This window comes from Microcaecilia unicolor, chromosome 11, assembly GCF_901765095.1.
Source record: "Microcaecilia unicolor chromosome 11, aMicUni1.1, whole genome shotgun sequence".
NCBI classification, from domain to species: Eukaryota; Metazoa; Chordata; class Amphibia; order Gymnophiona; family Siphonopidae; genus Microcaecilia; species Microcaecilia unicolor.
Window position 1 is genome coordinate 102647965 of NC_044041.1, and position 20999 is coordinate 102668963.

At 49.7% G+C, this 20999-nt stretch overlaps 1 protein-coding gene across 3 annotated transcripts in view; it reads left to right on the forward strand.

The window, feature by feature from the left end:
• Window positions 1-20999, forward strand: part of LOC115480740 (scaffold attachment factor B2-like) — a 205543-nt gene that overhangs the window by 124194 nt on the left and 60350 nt on the right. For all 3 annotated transcript variants that reach the window (XR_003943860.1, XM_030219611.1, XM_030219610.1), the window contains exon 16: window positions 12997-13021. Coding sequence is in view for 2 of the 3 variants with exons in the window: in XM_030219611.1 (XP_030075471.1) it covers window positions 12997-13021 (25 nt within the window). In the remaining variant the exon portion in view is untranslated. The remainder of the gene's footprint in view (window positions 1-12996; window positions 13022-20999) is intronic.

Below are 20999 nucleotides of genomic sequence, written 5' to 3' on the forward strand. Positions count from 1 at the left end.
CTAGAGTTCTGCCGACCCCTGAAGGACGGGTTTGTAAACTCTCCTTGCAAGTCTCAGGTCAAAGCAGCTGCCGTGCAGCAGACTTTGAACAACCTGATCCGCTTGGGCGCGGTGGTCCCGGTGCCAGTAGATCAGCTTGGCAAGGGGCGCTACTCCATTTACTTTGTGGTGCCAAAGAAAGAAGGCTCTGCTCGGCCTATTCTCGACCTCAAGGGAGTCAATCGGGACTTGAAAGTTCGGCACTTCCGGATGGAGACCCTCCGCTCCGTAATAGCTGCGGTGAAAAAGGGAGAATTCCTGGCCTCCCTGGACATCAAGGAAGCTTACCTACATATTCCCATCTGGCCGCCTCATCAGCGCCTTCTGCGCTTTGCAGTGCTGGGCCGACGCTTCCAGTTCAGAGCCCTCCCGTTCGGGTTGGCTACGGCTCCGCGGACCTTCTCCAATGGTGGTCATCGCGGCCTTCCTCCGCAAGGAGGGAGTGCAAGTCCATCCCTATCTGGACGACTGGCTGATCCGAGCCCCTTCCTATGCGGAGTGCGGGAGAGCTCTTCTGAGCTCCCTGGGATGGGGTCATCAACTGGGAGAAAAGCCAGCTGCGCCCGACTCAGTCCCTGGAGTATCTGGGAGTTCGATTCGACACCCAAGTGGGCAGAGTGTTCCTGCCGGATACCCGGAGCATCAAGCTTCGGACCCAGGTGGACCAGTTCCTAGCCTCCTCTACTTTTCGGGCTTGGGACTATGTGCAGCTGTTGGGCTCCATGACGGCCACGATGGAGGTAGTGCCCTGGGCCAGGGCTCATATGAGACCACTACAGCACTCTCTTCTGCGGCGGTGGACTCCAGTCTCGGAGGACTACGCCGTACGCCTTCCTTTGGATCCAGCGGTGCGAAAGGCGCAGAGCTGGTGGCTGAGGCCAGGCAAGCTGTCCGCAGGAATGCCTCTTACGACCACGGAGTGGGTTGTCATCACGACGGACGCCTGCTTGACGGGCTGGGGAGCCCACTGCCTGGGACGGACAGCGCAGGGGCTCTATTCTCCTGCAGAGACGAAATGGTCCATCAACCTCCTGGAACTCAGAGCCATTTGGTTGGCGCTTCTAGAGTTTCTCCCGGCACTGGTGCTGAGGCCTGTACGGGTCCTGTCGGACATTGCCACGGCTATGGCTTATGTCAATCGCCAGGGAGGTACCAGGAGAGTCCCTCTAGCCAAGGAGGACATGAAGCTATGCTTATGGGCGGAAGCAAATCTGGAACAGCTGTCGGCGGACCACATTGCAGGAGTCATGAATGTCAAGGCGGACTTTCTCAGTCGCCATACCTTGGATCCCGGAGAGTGGCAACTGTCTGCTCGGGCGTTCTTGGACATCACGAAACGCTGGGGCCGGCTGAGCCTGGATCTGATGGTGTCCTCGGCCAATTGCCAAGTGCCGCGTTTTTTTCAGCAGAGGACGGGACCCTCGATCTCTAGGAGTCGATGCTCTTCTCCAGCAGTGGCCGGCACAGGAGCTTCTTTACGTGTTCCCACCCTGGCCCATGATGGGCAGGGTGCTAGGCCGGGTGGCAAAGCATCCGGACCGGGTGATCCTGGTTGGTCCGAATTGGCCCAGATGTCCCTGGTATGCGGACTTAGACTCTCGGTGGGCGGCCCTCTGCGGCTGCCAGCGGAGCGGGGCCTCTTACATCAGGGTCCCGTGGTGATGGAGGACCTCTCCCCCTTTGGTCTTACGGCCTGGCTCTTGAGCGGAAGCGGCTGAGGAAGAAGGGCTTCTCGGACAAGGTCAATGCCACGATGCTGAGAGCAAGGAAGCGCTCTACTTCCACCACTTACGCCAGGGTTTGGCGTACCTTTGCGTCGTGGTGCGAGGCAGGCTCTATATCGCCCTTCACTGCTCCAATATCTTCAGTGTTGGCGTTCCTGCAAGAGGGGCTGGAGAAAGTCCTGTTGCTGAAAGTCCAGGTGGCGGCTCTAGCTTGCTTCAGGGGTCGTCTGAAGGGGGCTTCCCTGGCTTCACAGCCAGATGTGTATGCTTTCTCAAAGGAGTTAATCACCTGCGCCCCCCTCTGCACTCGATAGTGCCTACTCGATAGGCCATAACTGATCTGTTTCCCCTTTCTTATGGTTTGGCAATTATTCTTCCTTCCTGCATGTCTCTTAACTATCAGAGCCTTTTGGTTGTTCCACCATCTTCATATAAACCAGCCTAGGTTAATCCAGTTAACACTCCCTTCTCACTACTCTTTGCTTACCGTGGGGAGGACTGAAGCAAACTGCCTGTGCAGTTGCGGGGAGGTTGTCAGATTCTCTCTTGGAGCCTCCCTGTAGTTCATGTCTCAAAGTGGAAGTTGTCAGAGTTATTTACACAGTCTTCTCACCCTTCAAGCTGTTCGCATATTGCCTCTGACAGGTATTGGAACAGGGCGCTTCTCTGGTTTCTTCACAGTTTTAAAAAATAATGTCCTTTGGGCTGGTTTAGTTCTCCGTGTGGACAGCTAAACACTCAACTCAGGATCTCCTTTCTTGTGGAACTCTTCATTCCATCATAGTCATGCATTGTGGACTTTTTCACACCTCTGGGCTTATCTTAAGCCTGTCTTCAAGTCCCAAGTTGTCCATTTTATAAATGGTTTTCTTCTACTTCCAGTCTTGCATAAGCCTTATCTGTCTCCGGTTTTTGCCTTCCAGTCTTGCTACAATTCTTTGACCTTTCTCCAAGTTCATGATATTAGTAGCTGCAGCTCTCAGGTTTGAGGGCATTTTTGTTCTCCATCTGGATGACTGGTTAGGCTTTCCCTTCCCTCCTCCCTTTCCTGAGGTGATGTTGGCAGGGAAACTGTTCTGCTGCCATTTCTGCTCATGCCGGGATTAGACGCGCCGGTTGCACAATGCTGTTTCTGTGGGGAGCCAAAGCCGCCACCCTCTTCGCCTCCAGTGTTGTCCGCGGAGGTTCCCGCAGCCAGCTCTGTGTTAGCTGAGACGTCATTGCAGTCAGGTGTTGGCGCGGTGGTTCAGATGTTGGCAGGAGCTGCCACCATCTTAGATCCTTCCCGCCCTGCAGCACCGGCGCAGCCTTTGCATGATCCTTTGTGGCAGAATGCAGACTGGTCTTAGAACGCGGGAGGGATAGGATTCCCTCCTGATTTCATTTGGTCAATGTTTCAGGCGTGGAAATCGGGATCCCAACAGTCGGACCTTCCTAGGAGGTGGGTCCCTTGATAGCAAAGAGGCCTCGCCTGGATTGGTCAGAGGACCCTGAGTTTTTGTCTATTCAGCCCTCTGAGAAGGATTGCAGTGATCTCGGGGACGTTCTTTTGGACACCAGTCAAGAGGAGGAGGGTTCCTTGCCGGATGAGGACCCCTCGGTAGTTAGGATTTTTCATTGAGATGAATTGTCTGAGTTAATCAGGTTGCTGTGACGCTCAAGTTTGATTCCCCTGAGGCCCCGGGGGGATGTGACACAGGTGGACCTGTTAAGGGTATTCGATGGCCCTCCTGTTCTTTACCCATGAATAAAGACCTGAGAGAGATGGTCATGCAGGAGTGGTCGTCCCCAGATTCTCCCTGTAAGGTTTCTAGACACATGGCGAGGCTTTATTCTCTCACACAGGAGGATAGAGATTCCTTAAAGCTTCCTACGGCGGTCACTAAGGCCACAGCTATTCCTGTTGATGAGGGAAGGGCTGCTCTTCTGGATCCCCAAGATAGGAAGTTGGAATCCTTTCTTAAGTGCAGTTTTGATCTGTCGGCCCTGTCGCTGCAGGCCTCGGTGTATGGGGGAGTATTTGCTTGCGCTTGCTTCCACTGAGCTGAGAAGCTCCTGGATGATCCTGCTGTGGACAGAAATACCTGGGTACAGGAGCTGGCCATGCTGGAGATGGGATCGTCTTCCTTAGCGGATGCTCTTTACGACTTACTGTGAGCGTCAGCAAAAAAAATATGGCCTTGGTGGATGGAGCTCGTAGGGCTCTTTGGCTTTGGGGTTAGGTCGCAGATTCGGCCTCTAAGTTGTGCTTTCTTCTCTTCAAGGGTTCTGTGCTCTTTGGGGAAGAACTGGATGTTGGTGCGCGGTCTTGGGGATGCTAAGGTTCTGCACCTTCCAGAGATGCGTCCCAAATCGAGTGGTCGAGGGATGTTGGGTGTGGTCATCTTCAAGACGCTCAGTGGTACTGGCCGGGCAGATCCAATGGAGCGCCTAGAGGTTGGTTTTTTTTTTCAGCAGACATCTCTTTCGAGGAGACCACTGGGGAGGTCGTGACGCGGCTTCGACGGGTTCCGTCTCTGAGCATGCCACTCAATGAAGCTGCGAGGGTCTAGCCTCTGGTTCACGTGGGTGCTCGTTTACGTCAGTTTTACCAGAGGTGGACCCAGATCATGTCTGTTCAGTGGGTGCTCGAGGTGCTGCGCGAATGGTATGTGCTAGAGCTCGGCCCTCTCCCTGAGTTCTTTCTGGCATCTCCGTGTCGCTGTCTGCTCAAGGCCAGGACTGTGCGCCAAACTCTTCGTTTGATCGATCTGGGGGCTGTAGTTCTGTACCCATCTCAGAACAGGGGAGCGGGTTGTTACTCTATTTATTTCATGGTTCCCAAGCAGGAGGGCACCTTCCGGTCCATTTTAGAACTGAAAAGGGTCAATTGGGCACTGACGGTTCGCGCCATTCGGATGGAGACATTGCATTTGGTCATTGTTGCGGTTCAGACGGGGGAGTTCCTCACTTCCCTGATTCTCACGGAAGCCTATATACATATTCCTATCAGGGCAGCGCGTCAGCGTTTTCTTCGTTTTGCTGTCTTAGGGCAATTCTGTGCTCTGCCTTTTGGTCTCGCGACGGCACCCTGGACCTTTTTCAAGGTTATGGTGGTCGTGGCAGCAGCGTTGAGAAAGCAAGGTATCTTGGTCCATCCGTATCTCAATGATTGATTGATTTCGAGCCATGTCAAGGCAGGAGATTGCAGAGGTGACCACACAAGTAGTGAGTTTCTTGGAGTCGCTCCACTGAGTGGTGAACTTGGACAAGTCACCTCATCCTGTCGCAGTCCCAGGAGTATGTAGGGGTCCAGTTTGACACTTCGAAGGGGCGGGCGTTCCTACCTTCAGCTTGGAATGCTTTGCTCCGAGAGAATTCCTTCGGCTTGTTCTTATCTGCAGGTACTGGGTCTCATGGCGTCGTCGATAGAGGTAGTCCCATGGGCCAGGGCTCACATGCAACAGTTAACCACGGATGCCAGTCTTGGGGGGCTGGGGAACCCATTGTCTCGGACAGGTAGTTCAGGGCTGTTGGACGTTGGAGGAGGCTTGCTGGTCCATCTGGCCCTGCAGGCTTTTCAGTATCGCCTCGTCGGCAAGGCTGTGTCCGAGTCTTGTCTGACAATGCTGTTGCCTACATCAATCGTCAAGGGGGCACATAGAGTCCGGCGATTGCCGAGGAGGCAGTGGAGTTAATGCGCTAGGCACGTGGCCTGCGTGGACAACCTGAGCGCGGATTTTCTGAGCAGACACACATTGGATCCTAGGGGAGTGGTCGCTTCACCGTCCGCTGTTTCTTGGTCTCGTGTCCGAGTGGGACCTGCCTGTGATGGATCACAGTTTTTCAGTCGGCAGGATCCTCGGTCCAAACGGATCGACACACTGGTGCATCCGTGGTCTCCTTTGGAGTTGCTGTATGTGTTTCCTCCTTGGACCCTGGTGAGTCGCATAGCTCAGAGAATAGAGCGACACTCGGGGCTGGTAATTCTGGTGGCCCCAAACTGGCCCCGGTGACCGTGGTACGGGGATCTAGTGTGTCTAGCGGTACAGGGTCCGCTTCCTCTAGAGGAGTTGGTGCTGTTGGTTCAAGGCCCCATCGTGATGCCCGATCTGTCTCCATTCTCGCTTACGGCTTGGCTGTTGAGAGGAACATGTTGCGGAAGAAAGGGGTTTTGTCCAGAGTAATGGATACTATGTTAGTATTGTAAACGTTCCACTTCGTTTGCTTATGTACGCGTGTGGCAAATTTTTAAGAACTGCAGTTGAAAGCGTTCTTATTCCCCTTGGCGCGTTTCGGAAGTCCTGGAATTTTTGCAAGATGGTTTGGGTAGGGACCTCGCCCTGGCCTCTCTGAAGGTGGAGGTGGCAGCCTTGACTTGTTTCCAGGGGAAGGTTTAGGGCATGTCCTCAGCTGCTTCTCTGGATGTGGTCCGTTTTTTGTGGGGAGTGAAGTTGATTCGTCCCCTGCGGCGTCAGGTGTTTTTAGTGGCCATTGTTTCAGCCCGGAGGATTTCGGTGCTGCAGGCTTTGTCCTGTCAAGCTTTTTTCTTGTCATTTTCTAAGGAGAAGGTTTCTCTGAAGCCCGTGCCATCCTTTTTGACCAAGGTGGTTTCCTCTTTTCATGTGAATCAGGACATTTGGGTGATAGGGAGATTCGACTCAAGGCCATTTGGCTAAACTGAATGTTTGTCAGGTCTTGCATTCTTACTTGAGGGAGGACTCAGGATTTTCGTGCCTCGGATAGATTGTTTTGTATGGAGGACCTAAGAAGGGAGTTGCTGCTTCTAAAGCAACTATAGCTAGATGATTGAAGGAGGCAGTTTCTTCGGCCTACTTGCTCAAGGGGTGCAAGGTGCTATCGGTGCTGAAGGCACATTCTACTCGGGTGGGGGGGGGGGGGTGACTTCTTCCTGGGCAGAAAGTTTGATTCCCCCACAGGATATTTGCCGGGCTGCTGTGTGGTCCTCTCTGCATTCTTTTGTGAAGCATTATAGCATTTACATTCAGGTTAGAGAGGATGCAGGTTTTGGTGCGGCAGTTCTGACCTCTGGTTTTCGGGGGTCTCGCCCTTAGATAGCGTACTGCTTTGGTACTTTCCAATCGTCTTGACCGCTCTGGGGGGGGGGGGGGGGGTTGCTGAGGAAGGTGAAATTTGGCCTTACCTGCTAATTTTCTGTAGACCCTCCAGACTGGTCAAGAACCCACCCTGTTTGTTCTAGTGAGTGTTTCAGGGTTGTCTTGTTTTGAGCCTGAGTGTTGAAGTGGCTGATGAGTCTTTGTGGCTTGAATTCTGGTCTAGTGGTGACCAGGTGTGGTCCCTGGTGTTGACCGGGGCGGATGGAGCGCTGTTGGCGTTCAGTCGACAGAAGCACATTCATGTTTGAGTGGAGTTTCCTTGTACAGGGTTCTGTGAGTTTGGTTTTTCTTCTCTGCTTTGTCAGTTTGCTGACTGCTTGGGGTTTTGCAGGAGGCTTATACAGTGTTAAAGCTTTAGTGTTCTCAGCTCTCTTTGCTGGTAGGCGTGCATAATCCTTGGACTCCAGCACCTACAAGGATCTCACCCTGGAGATGGTCTTTTTGGTAGCTATTTCCTCTGGCTGTCGGATTTCGGAGTTGCAGGTTCTGTCATTTAGAATTCCATTTTTGTTTTCCAAGGAAAAGGTCTCGCATCTGGTGCCTTCCTTTTTGCTCAAAGTGATGTCTGCATTTCATGTGAATCAGGTAATTTCTTTGCTGGTGCTGAGAGACAAGGCGGGGGATTCTTCCCAATGGCGTCAGGCAAAGCTGGATGTTCAGCGAGTCTTGAGGTTTTATCAAAGAATGACGCAGGATTTTCGTACCTTAGACAGATTGTGCTGTATGGAGGGCCTAAGAAGGGAGCGGCCTTTTCAAAGGCAACTATAGCGAGGTGGCTAAAAGAGGCGATTGCTTCGGCTTACTTGCTTAAGGGTCGCAATGTGCCCTCGGTGCTCAAAGATTCCACTAGAGGAGTAGCTTCTTCCTGGGCGGAAAGCAGCTTTATTCCTCCATTGGACGTTTGCAGAGCAGCAGTTTTGCATTCCTTCATGAAGCATTATACAGTGGATGTGAAGGCGAAAGAGGGGTGCTAGGTTTGGAGCAGCAGTTTTGACCTCTGGGTTTCGGGGGCCTTTAGACTTTTACTGCTTTGCCCAAACGTCTTGACCGGTCTGGAGGGTTGCTGAGGAAGGTGAAATTAGGCCTCGCCTGCTAATTTTCTTTACTCTAGGTCCTCCAGAACGGTCAAGAACCTGCCCTGTATTTCAGTATTGTGTGTTTTGTTTGAACCGATGTTGCTGTGATTGCTGCAGGGTTCTGTACATTTCTGTGCTAGTAGGTTCCAGGAATTCTTCATGGTGCTTGCTTAAATCAGATTGGGACACTGGTTGTGCTTGATCTGCAGAAGCTTTCCCCTGTTTGGGGAAGAGTTCCAGGTACAGAGTTGTGAGATTTATTTTTTGTTCTCTGCTTGATTGTTGGTATACTGGCTGGTTGGGGTTCTGCACAGTTTATATGTACAGTGTGTAAGGTTGAGTTCTCAGTCCCTCTGCTGGTAGGCATGCATAACCCAAGCGTCTTGACCGGTCTGGAGGGTCTTGAGGAAAGAAAATTAGCAGGTAAGGCCTAATTTCACCATTGGGAGAGAGGCTTCATAGTTGCAGAGAAACCATTGGTGTGGATGAGCAGTCTCCAGGAATAATTTGAGATCATAATCTAGGTTATGAACTGATGAGACAGAGGATGAGAGTGTTATCCACAAAGATAGAGAATGGGGGGAAGAAGAGAGGTTGGTTTATGGGGGAAAGATAGATGAGACGCTGTCTTGGGCATGTTTAGTTTCAGATGGCGGTGAGACAGGCAGGCTGAGACATGGGCCAGGTTCCTGCTGAAATTTCTGGTGTGGAGAGGTAGATTTGGGAGTCATCAGTGTAAAGGTGATACTGAAAACCATGGGATGAGATCAAAATACCAAGGGAAGAAGTATAGATGGAAAAAAGAAGTCGTCCCAGGATAGATTCCTGAGTTATACTAAAAGTACGATGGGAGAGATGATAAGAAAACTAGGAAGGGAAATGGGACTTGATACACCGACTTTCTGAGGCTTTTGCAACTACATTCAAAGCGGTTTACATATATTCAGGTACTTATTTTGTACCAGGAGCAATGGAGGGTTAAGTGACTTGCCCAGAGTCCCAAGGAGCTACAGTGGGAATCGAACTCAGTTCCCCAGGGTCAAAGTCCACTGCGCTAACCACTAGGCTACTCCTCCACTCCAAAGAACAGAGTCCTGAAATCCAAGCGAGGACAGTGTATCAAGAAGTAGGCTGTGATCAACAGTGTCAAAAGCAGCAGATCGAGGAGGATTATGATAGACCTTTGGATCTGGCCAGAAACAGGTCATTGGAGACTTTAGCAAGAAGATCGACACAATGTATCATATCCACAGCACACCTGGTTTTGATAGGGGCCAGTTGTCTCACAATTCCATGTTGGTGAAATCGCTCTCGAGAGCCAGGAGTTCTAGAGACTTTGCCTCAGTGCCCCCAGGCAGAGAAGCCTAAGACCTCTTTTGGGAGGAAGATGTTCCAGGCTTCAATTCTAGTCCCGTATACAGTCTTACCAGCTCTTTGAGTCTGTACTTGCAGGACTATGTGCGTAAGTTGTTGGACTTGGCAGACTCTCTCCCACCAGAGGAGGCCGAGTCGGTATGCCAGTTGGACAAGCAGCAGAATGCGTGTCGTAAGTTCTTGGCCAGGGGCGCCTATGATATCTTTGACGTGGTATCCAAGATCTCTTCTCACAGTATAGCAATAGACAGATTCTCATGGATGCGTGTTTGTGACTTGGAGCAGTCTGTTCAGCAGAGGTTGGGTGAAAACCTTTTTGGAGAGGTTGAGAGTGCTGACCAAATAAAATAAAAACGCATACCATTTCTTCTCTCTCCTGCCAGGCGCTTTCTGCATCAGCCTCCTCTTCTAGGAGGTCTTCTGGCAAGTCTAGGAGGGATGCCTACTACCTGGAGAGATGTAGGTACATCACCTCGTCTCACCAGCCTGTTCAGGCTCAACCCCAGTGCGATAATTCTCGTCAACAGCGTACATCTAAGGCCCCTGCTGTTCCCCAGTCGAAACAAGGGATGAGCTTTTGACTAGCTTCAGCAGAGCTTAGCAACTGTCAGTGTCTGACCCAGATGACTTGCCGATCTGGGAGAGGCTCAAGTTTTTGTAAGAAAAGTGGCCCCTTGGACCTGTGTGTTTGTAAGATACTCTGACTCAGATATGTCTTATTTGGCTTCGAAAACCTCCAAATTGACCACCAAGAGCTCATTACTTCAGCTCTCAGCACAAGTAGGTACTTGCAGAGGAACTCTCCACCCTTCTGAAGAAGGCCCATGTGGTTGAACCTGTTCTATCAGGGGAAGGAGGGCAGGGATTCTATTCCAGGTACTTCCTCATGCAAAAGGGGGGGGGGGGGGGGGGGGGGAGTACATCCCATCCTAGACCTAAGTGCCCTGAACAAATATCTGGTCAAAGAAGTTCAGGATAGTTTCCCTGGGCACACTTCTTATGATTCAGGAAAACCATTGGCTGTGCTCTCTGTTTCATTTCATCTAGAGTGTGACTAAAACTGTGTTGTTTTTTTCTAGATTCAGCCAAAACCAAATCCAAGAGTGAAATTTAATGTATGGTTTTGGTCAAAGCTGAATCTGAAAATGGTACCTTTAGCAAAAATTGCCTTTTCAAAGATGGGCAATCTCTAGTCGCTCCTGCCCATGCTGGCTGTGCAGTTCAAATGGCTGCTGAGACTGCTGCTTGTGTTTGTGGAAGCCTTTTGGACTTCGGAGCCAGCATGGGCAGGAGCAATTAGGGATCACTCCTGCACTGTGGAGGCTGCTAGACAAATAGGGTTTGTAATGTAGGAAGGCGGGAGGGAGAGGGGGGCCTACCTTTGATTATGGGAAGGAGGAGGTTTGGTTTCAGCTGAAAATGCACTGGTGGTTTTGGCCAAAAGGAGGCAGAATTTGAATTTCAGGCTGGTTTCAGCAGCATAACCAAAATGTGGTCAGCCTCTAAGTTTTATGGCTTCACTTTCTTGGCAAAGATTTGTTCGTTAATTTTTTAATCTGTACTTTTCTTATCCCCTGTAGAATATATGTATTTAGGTGGGACTGTCAGTATCCTAGAACTTTCACAATGAACATTGTCTGATACCCAAAATGAAGCCATTTCCTTTTTGTCCATGCCAGTTGAGTGAGTTATGTACCCCTACCAGCTGATAGTGACACATAATTTTACAGCTAACTTTACTACCCATTACAGGGATCTGTTGCTGCCTTCAGCTTCTCTATTTTCTTGATTTACAGTAGACGTTGCAGACATTACTTCTGCCAGAATTCTGCACCAAAATTCACAAAAATATTCAAAATTCTGCAAGTTTGCCATAATTTAACCAATATTACAGCCCCCGTACACAAATACCATCTATTTTTTCCCAGCTCCCTTCACCTTTTTTTTACAGCCCCTCTCTACAAACCGACACACAGCATCCACTTTTTTTTTTTTACAGCACCCTCTCCACGCACCCATTTGCACATATATCTACCTCTTTTTATAGTTCCTGCACCCACAGGCTATCATTGTTTTTCAGCCCACACCTGCACTCACCCGTGAGGTAGGATCTGCATGGGAGTACCTCTTTGGGGCAGGAAAGAACCCCACTCTTTCCTGCCCATGTCGCTGGTCTGGGCTGGTGCCGCAAAAAGGTTAGAGGTGCCATTTTGAAAAAGCGGTGGCAGCAGGCAAGAAAGAGTAGGGCTCTTTCCTGCTCCTGAAGAGGTCACTAGACCACCAGGTAGGCCTGGGAGGGCAGCTTGGACCCAGCCTGCCTGCCTTTGCCTTGGGGGGGGGGGGGGGGGGGGGGGGTGCCAGCCAGCCAGCCTTGGATAGCAGATTCTGCGCAAAACTGGAATTCTATACAAATTCTGTGCGCAGTAGCACACAATTCCAGCAGGAGTAAGACATGCAGCTAGTGTGACTGCTAGGAGTGGTCTGTTATGGGTAGGCTATAGACCTAAGTTTCCAGTGGAGCATGGAGAAATCTAAAAGGAGGGGGATGCGAGTATGTTTGTATGGAGTGAGGCAGGAGGCATCATCGTACAGTAAGCTACTGTAGCTCAGCATCATCCAGGCTGATAAATCTGCAGACGGTTTGTAAAGTAAGTATTCATGTAGAATAATGGTTCTCAATCTAATCTTTAGTAAATTCCCAGAGTGATTCAGACTATCCACAATGAATGTCCAGAGATGCTTCTGCTGTATATTAATTATGTATATCCTGAAAACCAGATTGGTTGTTTGTACTCGGACTAGAATGTGAACTAGTGTAATTCCATTATACGTATGAGGAAGCAGAAGACAAGAAGTAGGGGGAGCTGGCTCTTAAACAACGGAGGAGACGTATTGATAAGAGTCTCTATTGCAAAATATCAAAACCGACTCGACACAGCAGCCATGTTTCGGCACCTAAGTGCCTGCCTCAGGAGTCTTATGATGTATGGCTGATTATGAAAAGAGAGATTCTTGTCAATCTAACCCGAAGTCGGAGAGGCAATCTCAGTAGACTGCCAAAACAGCTTCAATGAATATCTCTTTTCATAATCAGCCATACATCATAAGACTCCTGAGGCAGGCGCTTAGGCACCGAAAAATGGCTGCTGTGTCGAGTCTATTTTGATATTTATTTATTGCATTCGCATCCCACATTTTCCCACCTATTTGCAGGCTCAATGTGGCTTACATCTTGCCCGTCAGGGCGATCGCCTAGGCTGGTATGGAAACTTTTGCAATAAAGGCAACCACTCGCCTCCACCTACCTTCCTCTCCTCCCTGTACAAATTAATTAATTTGATTTGCTTGCTTTATTTTTTGTCTATTAGATTGTAAGCTCTTTGAGCAGGGACTGTCCTCTATGTTTGTGCAGCGCTGCGTACGCCTTGTAGCGCTATAGAAATGCTAAATAGTAGTAGTACTAAAGGCTCTTATCCATCAATACGTGTCATCTGTTTGAGAAGAGTCTACTCTTATTACTTCTTATCTTCTGTGACCTTCACATAGAGAATTGGCGCAGCTCCACCTTTTGCATGTTTTTTTTTCTTGTTCACGCGTGAGGGAAGGACAGTTTTAGTTCATTCTCTTCTTGATGTGTGAATTAACCATCTCCCTTTCTCTTTGCAGGAGGGAAAGTTCAAGAGATGGACAGGTAAGTTACCATCAACCTATGAAAGCAAGTAACTAGGGTTTTTAATTTAGCTAATAGCAGAGGTTACATTATTGATGTGACTGTCTTGCCTGCCTTTTGTTTACTGCGTAAAGTTAAGTTGACTTTTATGAAAGAAAATTGGGGGGGGGGGGGGGGGGGTGGAAAGCTTACCTGTTTAATTCAGGCATTTGCTAAACAGGGCAAAGTGGTTTGCACAATAATCAAATAACTAGAAATTAGAGGGAATGCAAAATTAAAATATGAAAGGCAGAAAAGCAGTACTGCCCTGCCATGGCCAAAGGAAGCAAGTGCCTATTTTTACTGAAGCCATTGCAGGACAGAGTAGATTGCAGTGTAACAAGCCAATAGTGTTCATATATGAGCTCATTCAGTAATCCAGAAACCTGGCTTCTAACCAGTGTACTGTAGTTTTCCTCATATTTACTGTTGTTGATGCTCACTGTAGCTATATTCTTGGGGGGGGGGGGGGGGATTCCTACTTCACATACATGCAGGCAGACTTGGTCATCCATAATGGATCTACTTTGCCAGAGCTTTCCAGCTGAAAGGAATCTTTTGGTTCTTCCTGAGCATGTGCTTTCCTTCCTCCCCTCAGTCTGAATTATCCTTGGTCCCTAATGATCACAGCTCTACTCCAAATGCTGTTCAAAAAGGGGAAGAAGAAAAAAAGTGTACATTACCATGCCACGGTTGGGTCAGCTTAGGTAGTACTCCCATCTCTGTGACTCCACTGCACGGTGCCTTCTCTTTATGGCCCCAGCCATGTTGTCCATGCTGCCAGCCAGTGCATGTTTCCATTCTCCAGCATGTCTGTCATGCCTCCTCTTCAGGCCAAGCTCAGGCACCTTCCCGGAAGATCAAGGCCTGTAGTGCTCCCAGCGCCTGTCTTGCTCCAGAGGCAGTCTCCCCTCTGCAGGTGGTAGAGGCAACTACAGCCCTAGTTTCACAGCTTTCAAGCCAGTGCGCCACCTTTACACTGCCCATATATCTGGCAGCTTCCAGTAGTCCTGCTCAGCATCCCACACAGCTGGCATGAGACCACCACAGCTCTGCCCACTCACCCACAGAACTATAGAAAGCAGAAACGGGGGCTTCTACCCAGCACCTTCCAGAAGCCAGTGACGAAGGGTCCTAGAAGAAAGCTAATGAGAAGGGTAACACATGCGCTGAGGCCTAAGGTCATTACTCTTATGAGGAAGCCCCCCCCCCCCCCCCCCCCAGGAGCAGCACAGCACATGCCGTTCTTCTCACCAGCATCCGTGGCACCCACTACAGTCTCAGAAGCCCCTCCCCCTCACTTTGGGGTTATTAGATGCACGTAGAGGCCCCCTTGTCCTGCCTCAGTAACTTGTTTAGGACACCACATTCTTCTTTGGTATACCACATCCATCCATCCAGGGCATGCCCCCAGCCTTGGACGTAACCTGGGAACCCTCACAAGCTAAACTTCCTCGCTGTCCCTCAAGGGCATCCCATCTCCCTCTCCTGAGACTCACTAAGCCTATTTCCCCCTCTTGCTTATCCATGCATGGTGGGGAAGCAACCTGGGATGAAGCAAATGAGGACTTTCTTGCCCTGGACAGCTCCCCCTTCCTCCAGGGAACAACACCACATAGCCAGCAGGAGAACTTCTCATGTCCTTTGCTTTTTTAGAAACTCATTGAAGCCCTAGACCTGGGCACTTCTCAGGCTCCTATGGATTACAGAGACTTCCTTGCCATCCCCAAACCTTGTAGGATGCTTTGATATGTTTGTACTGCCCCCATGCACCAGGACCTACAACTGAATACCTGGTAGACCTTTTCAGCGCAGCTCACCTCTCTGTGCCTAGCACTCAAATATAACGTGCAGAAAGCCCCAGACCATGACCATACCCAACTACATTGCTACTCTGTGGTCTGATTTCTCCACAATGCTGGAGGAACAGCCCAGAGCCATCAAATTTTGGCTGAAGAATGTATCAGTCTTGTATGCTGCCCTTAAAGATGGTTGCACATCATCTTCAGATCCTATACTACCAGCATTCCCTACTATGCCAGCTGGATGCTGCTGCTTTAGCCTTCAGGCCTGACCTGGATGATGGTTCTCAACTGTACGTTATCCTTCAGGAGCCTGCCTACCAGCTAATCTGTATGACATATCTATGATGCCTCTTCCCATGCATCAGCAGCAGTCATTCCATAGTGTCCCTACACAGGTTATGCACTCCTAACCAGCAGGTGGAGACTGAGAACCAGAGTTTCAGACATGGCTATAAGTGGGATGTGCAGTCCCATGAAAGTCAGTCTGTTCTCAGTGTCAGAAGATGGTAACAATGGTAAGCCTGTGCACTCCCGATCTGTTTGATGCCTTGGGGTGGTGGTTTCCTTTTATTCCTAGTTTTGGGCATTATTGGTGTTGGAGGAGAAAAAAAGGCTTTAAAAGAAAACAAAATACCAAACCCCTTCTCTGCTGCTGGACTGGGGTTGGGGCCCATGGGGGGGGGGGGTCTCTTCCCCTGGGGGTGTCACACTTGGGCAGCTGAGTCCCTCCTCCCCTTCCCCCACCTTGTATTGTAATTTTGGGGCCTTGACTGTCTTTCTCTACCTTCTGGTAGACAGGCAATCTTGACTGAGGGGTCTGCCCATAGGCTTCTGGTGTTTTAGTGAGAATGGCTGTACCTTTTCACCTGTTTCTCTGTTGTACTATGATAATAAATCTGTTAGTTTATTGATTCTGTTGTCCTGGACTGACTAAGGATCCTGGTGGTTTGTATGTTGGGTCTGTGGGTGCTTTCCAGGAACTGTGGGACCCCTGAGAATGTGGCCCCAGTAGCCTGGAAATCACCAGGGAATATCTTGAGTTGGAGCCTCAGCCAGAGATAAATGGGACCCAGTCAGTAGGAGGAGGCTACTAGTAGAGAGTATATGCCCAGGTGCAGGCGGGCCCGAGCAGTGCTAGGGACAGACCCTCCAGGTGGCTGCAGGATTAACCCCAGGCGGGGGCACTAGGGTCTTTGGTTTCTAGAGGAAGTGGGACATCAAAAAAAGCAGTGGAAGTCTTGCCTACGTCAATCACCAGGAGGGTCACAGGAAGAGTCCACAGGTGGCGCAGGAGGCGGTTTTCACATGGGCAGAGCTTGATCTTCTGATCTCTCGGTGGCACATGTTGATGGACGACGTCCAGGCCAGTTACCTCAGCAAGAATTCTCAGTCCTGGAGTTTGTCTGGCAGCCTTTTTCATAGTGGACAAATGGGGGAACTCCAGCATGGACTTGATGGTGACTTCTCACAATGCAAGGTTCCTCGGTTTTTCAGCAGAAAGGGAAAATGAGACTTGATATACCGCCTTTCTGAGGTTTTTGCAACTACATTCAAAGCAGTTTGCATATATTCAGGTTCTTATTTTGTACCAGGGGCAATGGAGGGTTAAGTGACTTGCCCAGAGTTCCAATGAGCTGCAGTGGGAATCGAATTCAGTTCCCCAGGATCAAAGTCCACTGCACTAACCACTAGGCTACTCCGAGTGGTTAATGCAGTGCAGAAGGAGAGACAGTGGAAGGTTTGAATGTTCTGATGCAGGTTTGGTGGTTGTTGGGGCTCCTCTGTCCCTGCCCCCCCCCCCCCCTCGATTCTCGTTGATCCGGATTGGCTGCACAGGCCATGGTATGGCGATCTGGTGCGTCTCCTGGTGGGTGATCCTCTTCAGTTGCCTCAGATGGAGGTCTTGCTGTCCCAGGGTCCATTGTGGCTCCTTGATCTGGCTAAGTTTTTGCTTACGGTTTGGCTCTTGAGAGGGTGCGGTTGAGGAAGAGAGGTGATTCTTCAGTTATCGCTACACCCCTATGTTCACAGAAGCAGTCTACTTCCCTTGCTTATGTGTGGATGTGGTGTGTTTTCAAGGATTGGTGTCTGGTAGCAACGCACAAGAGGAATGATCTTTTGGTTCACAGGTGCTAGATTTTTTTGCAGATGGGGCTGGACAAAGGGCTTGCCTTATCTTCACTTAAGGTGCGGGTAGCAGCTTTGTCTTGTTTTAGCTGCTTGGTCCATGGTAAATCCTTAGTGGTGCATCAGGATGTGGTGTGTTTGCTTCAGCTGCCTCCTTGGGACCTTAATCTTGTCAGCATTGGTGTCAGCGCCATTAAAGCCTTTATCCAGCTGTACTCTGAAGGATTTAACTTAAGTGTTGTTTTTGGTAGCCTTGACTTCAACTTGTCCGATTTCGGATTTGAAGACTCTTTTGTGTCGGGAGCCATTTCTCTTGTTCCGTAAGTATAAAGTGGAACGGTTGGTTCCTTTCTTCCTAAGGTGGTGTCGGCGTTTCATGTGAATCGGTCTGTCTCTCTGGCTGTGCTGGGAGATAGCGCTGGGTCAGAAGAGCAACGGAGGTTGCATTGTCTGGATTTGTGGAGGATCTTTTGTAGGTATTTGCGGGTTATGCAGGAGTTCATCTCTCCAATCACTTGTTTGTGCTCATTAGTGGCTATCTCGCTCAGTGGGTCAAGGAGGCTGTTACATCTGCTTACTTGCTTAAAGGCAGACCAGTTTGGCCTTTTTGCGGGCTTATACTGCTAGGGCTCAAGTGGCCTCGTGGGCGGAACATTCGTTGGTTTCACCGCTGGACATCTGCAAAGCAGCGGTGTGGTCTTCACTGCATTCCTTTGCATGTCATTATAGGTTGAATGTGCAAGCTAGTCAGGATATGGTGTTTGCAGCTAGTATGTTGGAAGCAGGGCTCTGGGGGTTTCACCCTTTTAATTTACTTTCCTTTAGTCTGTAGACTGGCACAGAACCCACTCTGGTTGTGTACTTGTCTGTTTTCTGTCTCTGGGGGTAGGGGTCGATGTGGACTTGGTGGTTACCATTTTTTCTGCCTAAGGTGTCTAATGCACAATGATAGATGGGGGGGGAGTGGAGAGAGAACAGAAAGACACACTTTATTAGATGGGGTAAAAAGAGAGAACGGAACGACACAAGGTAGCAATTGCCTGCGGTAACTGCCTCATCGGATCAGCTCTGTTGAGTCACCCTTTAGCGCTGGTATTACTTACAGTGCAGGGCAGCAGATGGTTTGGTTGTTGGCCGTTTCAAGTTTGTTACTTTGAGGGGTTTGGGTATAGTGTGGTTATTTCTTTTTTTTTTTTTCTTCTCTTTGGTAGTTCTGCTTGGCTATTCGTAGACTGACTTTCATGGGATTGCACAGCCCACTTATAGCTGTGTCTGAAACTTAGTAGTTCTCGGTATCCCTTTTCGGGTAGTGCATAACCCATCTGTGCCAGCTGCTGGGTCAGGTTCGGCACCGCTGCTGTGCTCCCAAGTGGTGTGGGGAAAGCAAGGAGGGTGACACACCTGCGACTTGGAAGTAACCATGGAGTCTGCGGTACTTCAGGTCCAGGGGAAGGCAGCAGCGGCTCTAGGCAGCAGCAGCAGCACTGGGGCACAGAAAAGAGAGCCTGAATCCAACCTGACCCTCTCGGACCTTCAAATTTGTCTTTAGCACTGCAGCGCTGAAAGGTGAAGGCATGCTGCTTCTTTCAGCGGTTAGAGGCGGCACTCCTAAACTCTGAATGCCCCCCTCCGTTCGTTCTGTCTCCCACTTTGGGAGAAAGGGGGAGAGAGAGAACAGATGGCTGGAAAAAGGGGATGGAAAAAAAATAAGGGAGATGGTGATCGTGGCGGGGAGGGGTATTTGGGGTGGGAAGGGAAAAGACAATGCCAATGGAGGGGAGATAAGAGACAGGAGGAGATGGTACCCAGTGAAAGGAAGAGAGGAGATGGTGCCATGAATGGAGGGGAATGGAAGAGATGGAAACTAGTCAGTTTTGCAAAGGAGAAAGAAACAGATGAAAGTTAAATGTGAAAGGAGAGGGGAAAAAAAAGAAAATGAATAGACAGAAGGCCCTGGTAGCAGAGTTCAGAGCACAGGGAATGAGATGATTGGAAAGACAAAATCACCATACAAGAATAAGAAATTTTATTTTTAGTTTAGTAATAGAAATATGTCTGTTTTGAAAATTTACATCTACTTTCTATGTATTGCACTGTACAGAAGGAAATGTGAGAGGGACGCATCATGCGATTAACCGTGCTTCCTTAGCGTCCCTCTGGATCAGCCCATAATGTGACTGATGAACCCAGCAGTGTACGCCTTCCAAAAGGTGGAGACAGAGAACTCTGACTCAAGAGAGAGCCAATAAGAGTCTGTCATCTAGAGACAGATCCAGTATTCAGTCTCCAGCAAGTGGAAAGTGTGTGAGCCTTTCTGGCTCATTCCTTGCTTTTTCTCTCTATTTCCTTTTTTGTTCTTTCTGTTAAGGTTTTAAGATTAGCAGAAGTTAACTCTGTTTAGGGTATTTCTTCCTTCTTTGCATCCCCCAGGGCATTTACTTGTTGGAGGCTGAGGCCAGTGGGGGGTCTCTAGCAGCCTCCGGGGGGGGGGGGGGGGGGGGAGTCACACTTGGGTGGCTGTGTCCCTCCCTCCATGCCCTCCCTAGCATCTGAGTGATTCCCTGTTCTTGGTTGTGCCTCGGTCTCTTCGGGGGAAGAGCTGTGTTGGCAGGGAGAGGCAGCCGCAAAATAAAAAAAAAAAAGAATTCAGATCAGCTGTTGCTTTGGTACAAGCTAGCAAGGCAGCTCCCTTCTCATTTGATTGTGTCTGGCCTTCCCTTTTTGTCAATTTTGACGCAGCAGCGGTTTAAAAAAAATAAACAGGCGCCGGTTCCCAGCGTCATGGCAGAGAAACTCTGCCGCTGTTGTGTCAGCGGCGGGGCCTGGGAGCGAACAGTTGCTGTACGTATTGTACCACAGTGAAAATCTTGCTGGGTGCAGGTGCTTCAAAGTTATTGGGGGAGGTTCCCAATTTGGGTGTTTCAAGAGATAGTCTGCTCTGTTTTTGGCAGGAAATGCCGCCATCTTGTCTCTTCAGTCTGTGTCTGCATCCCAGCCTGCTTCTTTGCCAGTTCCTCCAGCTTTGCAGCCTTCAGGGAGTCTTCCTTTTATGCTGGCAGGGACTGAAGGGGGTTTCCTCCCGAATTCGTCCTGCAGATGTATCAGGCCTTTCTGCTTCACAAGTCTAACCCTCCTGAAGCTTCTTTCAAAAGGCCTGTGAAAGGTTAGTTGGTCTCTGCTAAAAGACCTAGACACTCCTGGGATCTGGAGGAGGACTTGGCCTCTAATCCAGGCCAGGAGATGCCATCTCTTGAGGAGCCAGAATTTTTCAGTGAGGGGCAGCTTGCTGAAGATTAGGTTGATTCAGGAGCTGAAGCTCTTTCCCTGGGGGAGGACCCTTCAGTGGTGAGAATATTTCATAAGGAGGATTTACAGGAGCTAATTTCATTAGTTTCCACCACTTTGCATTTTGAGGAGCAGGAGTCCCTTACTGTAGAGGGATGGAAGGTTGACCACCTCATGAAGGGCATTCGAAGGCCAAGTAGGACCTTTCCTATGCACCAGGATATTAGGGACATTATTCAGGCGCAGTGGGATATGCTAGATTCTTCTTTTCATCCTGCTAAGTTTATGGTTCGTCTTTATCTTTACTCGGACAAATCTCTTCTGAAGCCGCTGGTGGTAGACACTGTAGTCCCTGCTGTTACTAAAAAGAATATGGTTCCAGTGGATGGCGGAATGGCCCTTAAGGATGTTCGGGGTCACTGTATACAGTCCTTGTTAAAGAGTAGCTTCCATATCATCAAGCTGATCAATCCATAGACTGGTGGGTTGTGTCCATCTACCAGCAGGTGGAGATAGAGAGCAAACTTTTGCCTCCCTATATGTGGTCATGTGCTGCCGGAAACTCCTCAGTATGTTCTCTATCTCAGCAGGTGGTGGTCACACACAGCAGCAGCTCTGGCTAGGCCTCCAAGCCTAATTCTTAGGTTTTGTTGAGTGCCTGGGGTTGAGGGCTCTTTTGAGCAAGTGCAAACCTGGTGGTGCCAGGTCCCTCCTTTTCTCCCCCCTCCCGCTGGCTCCGTTAA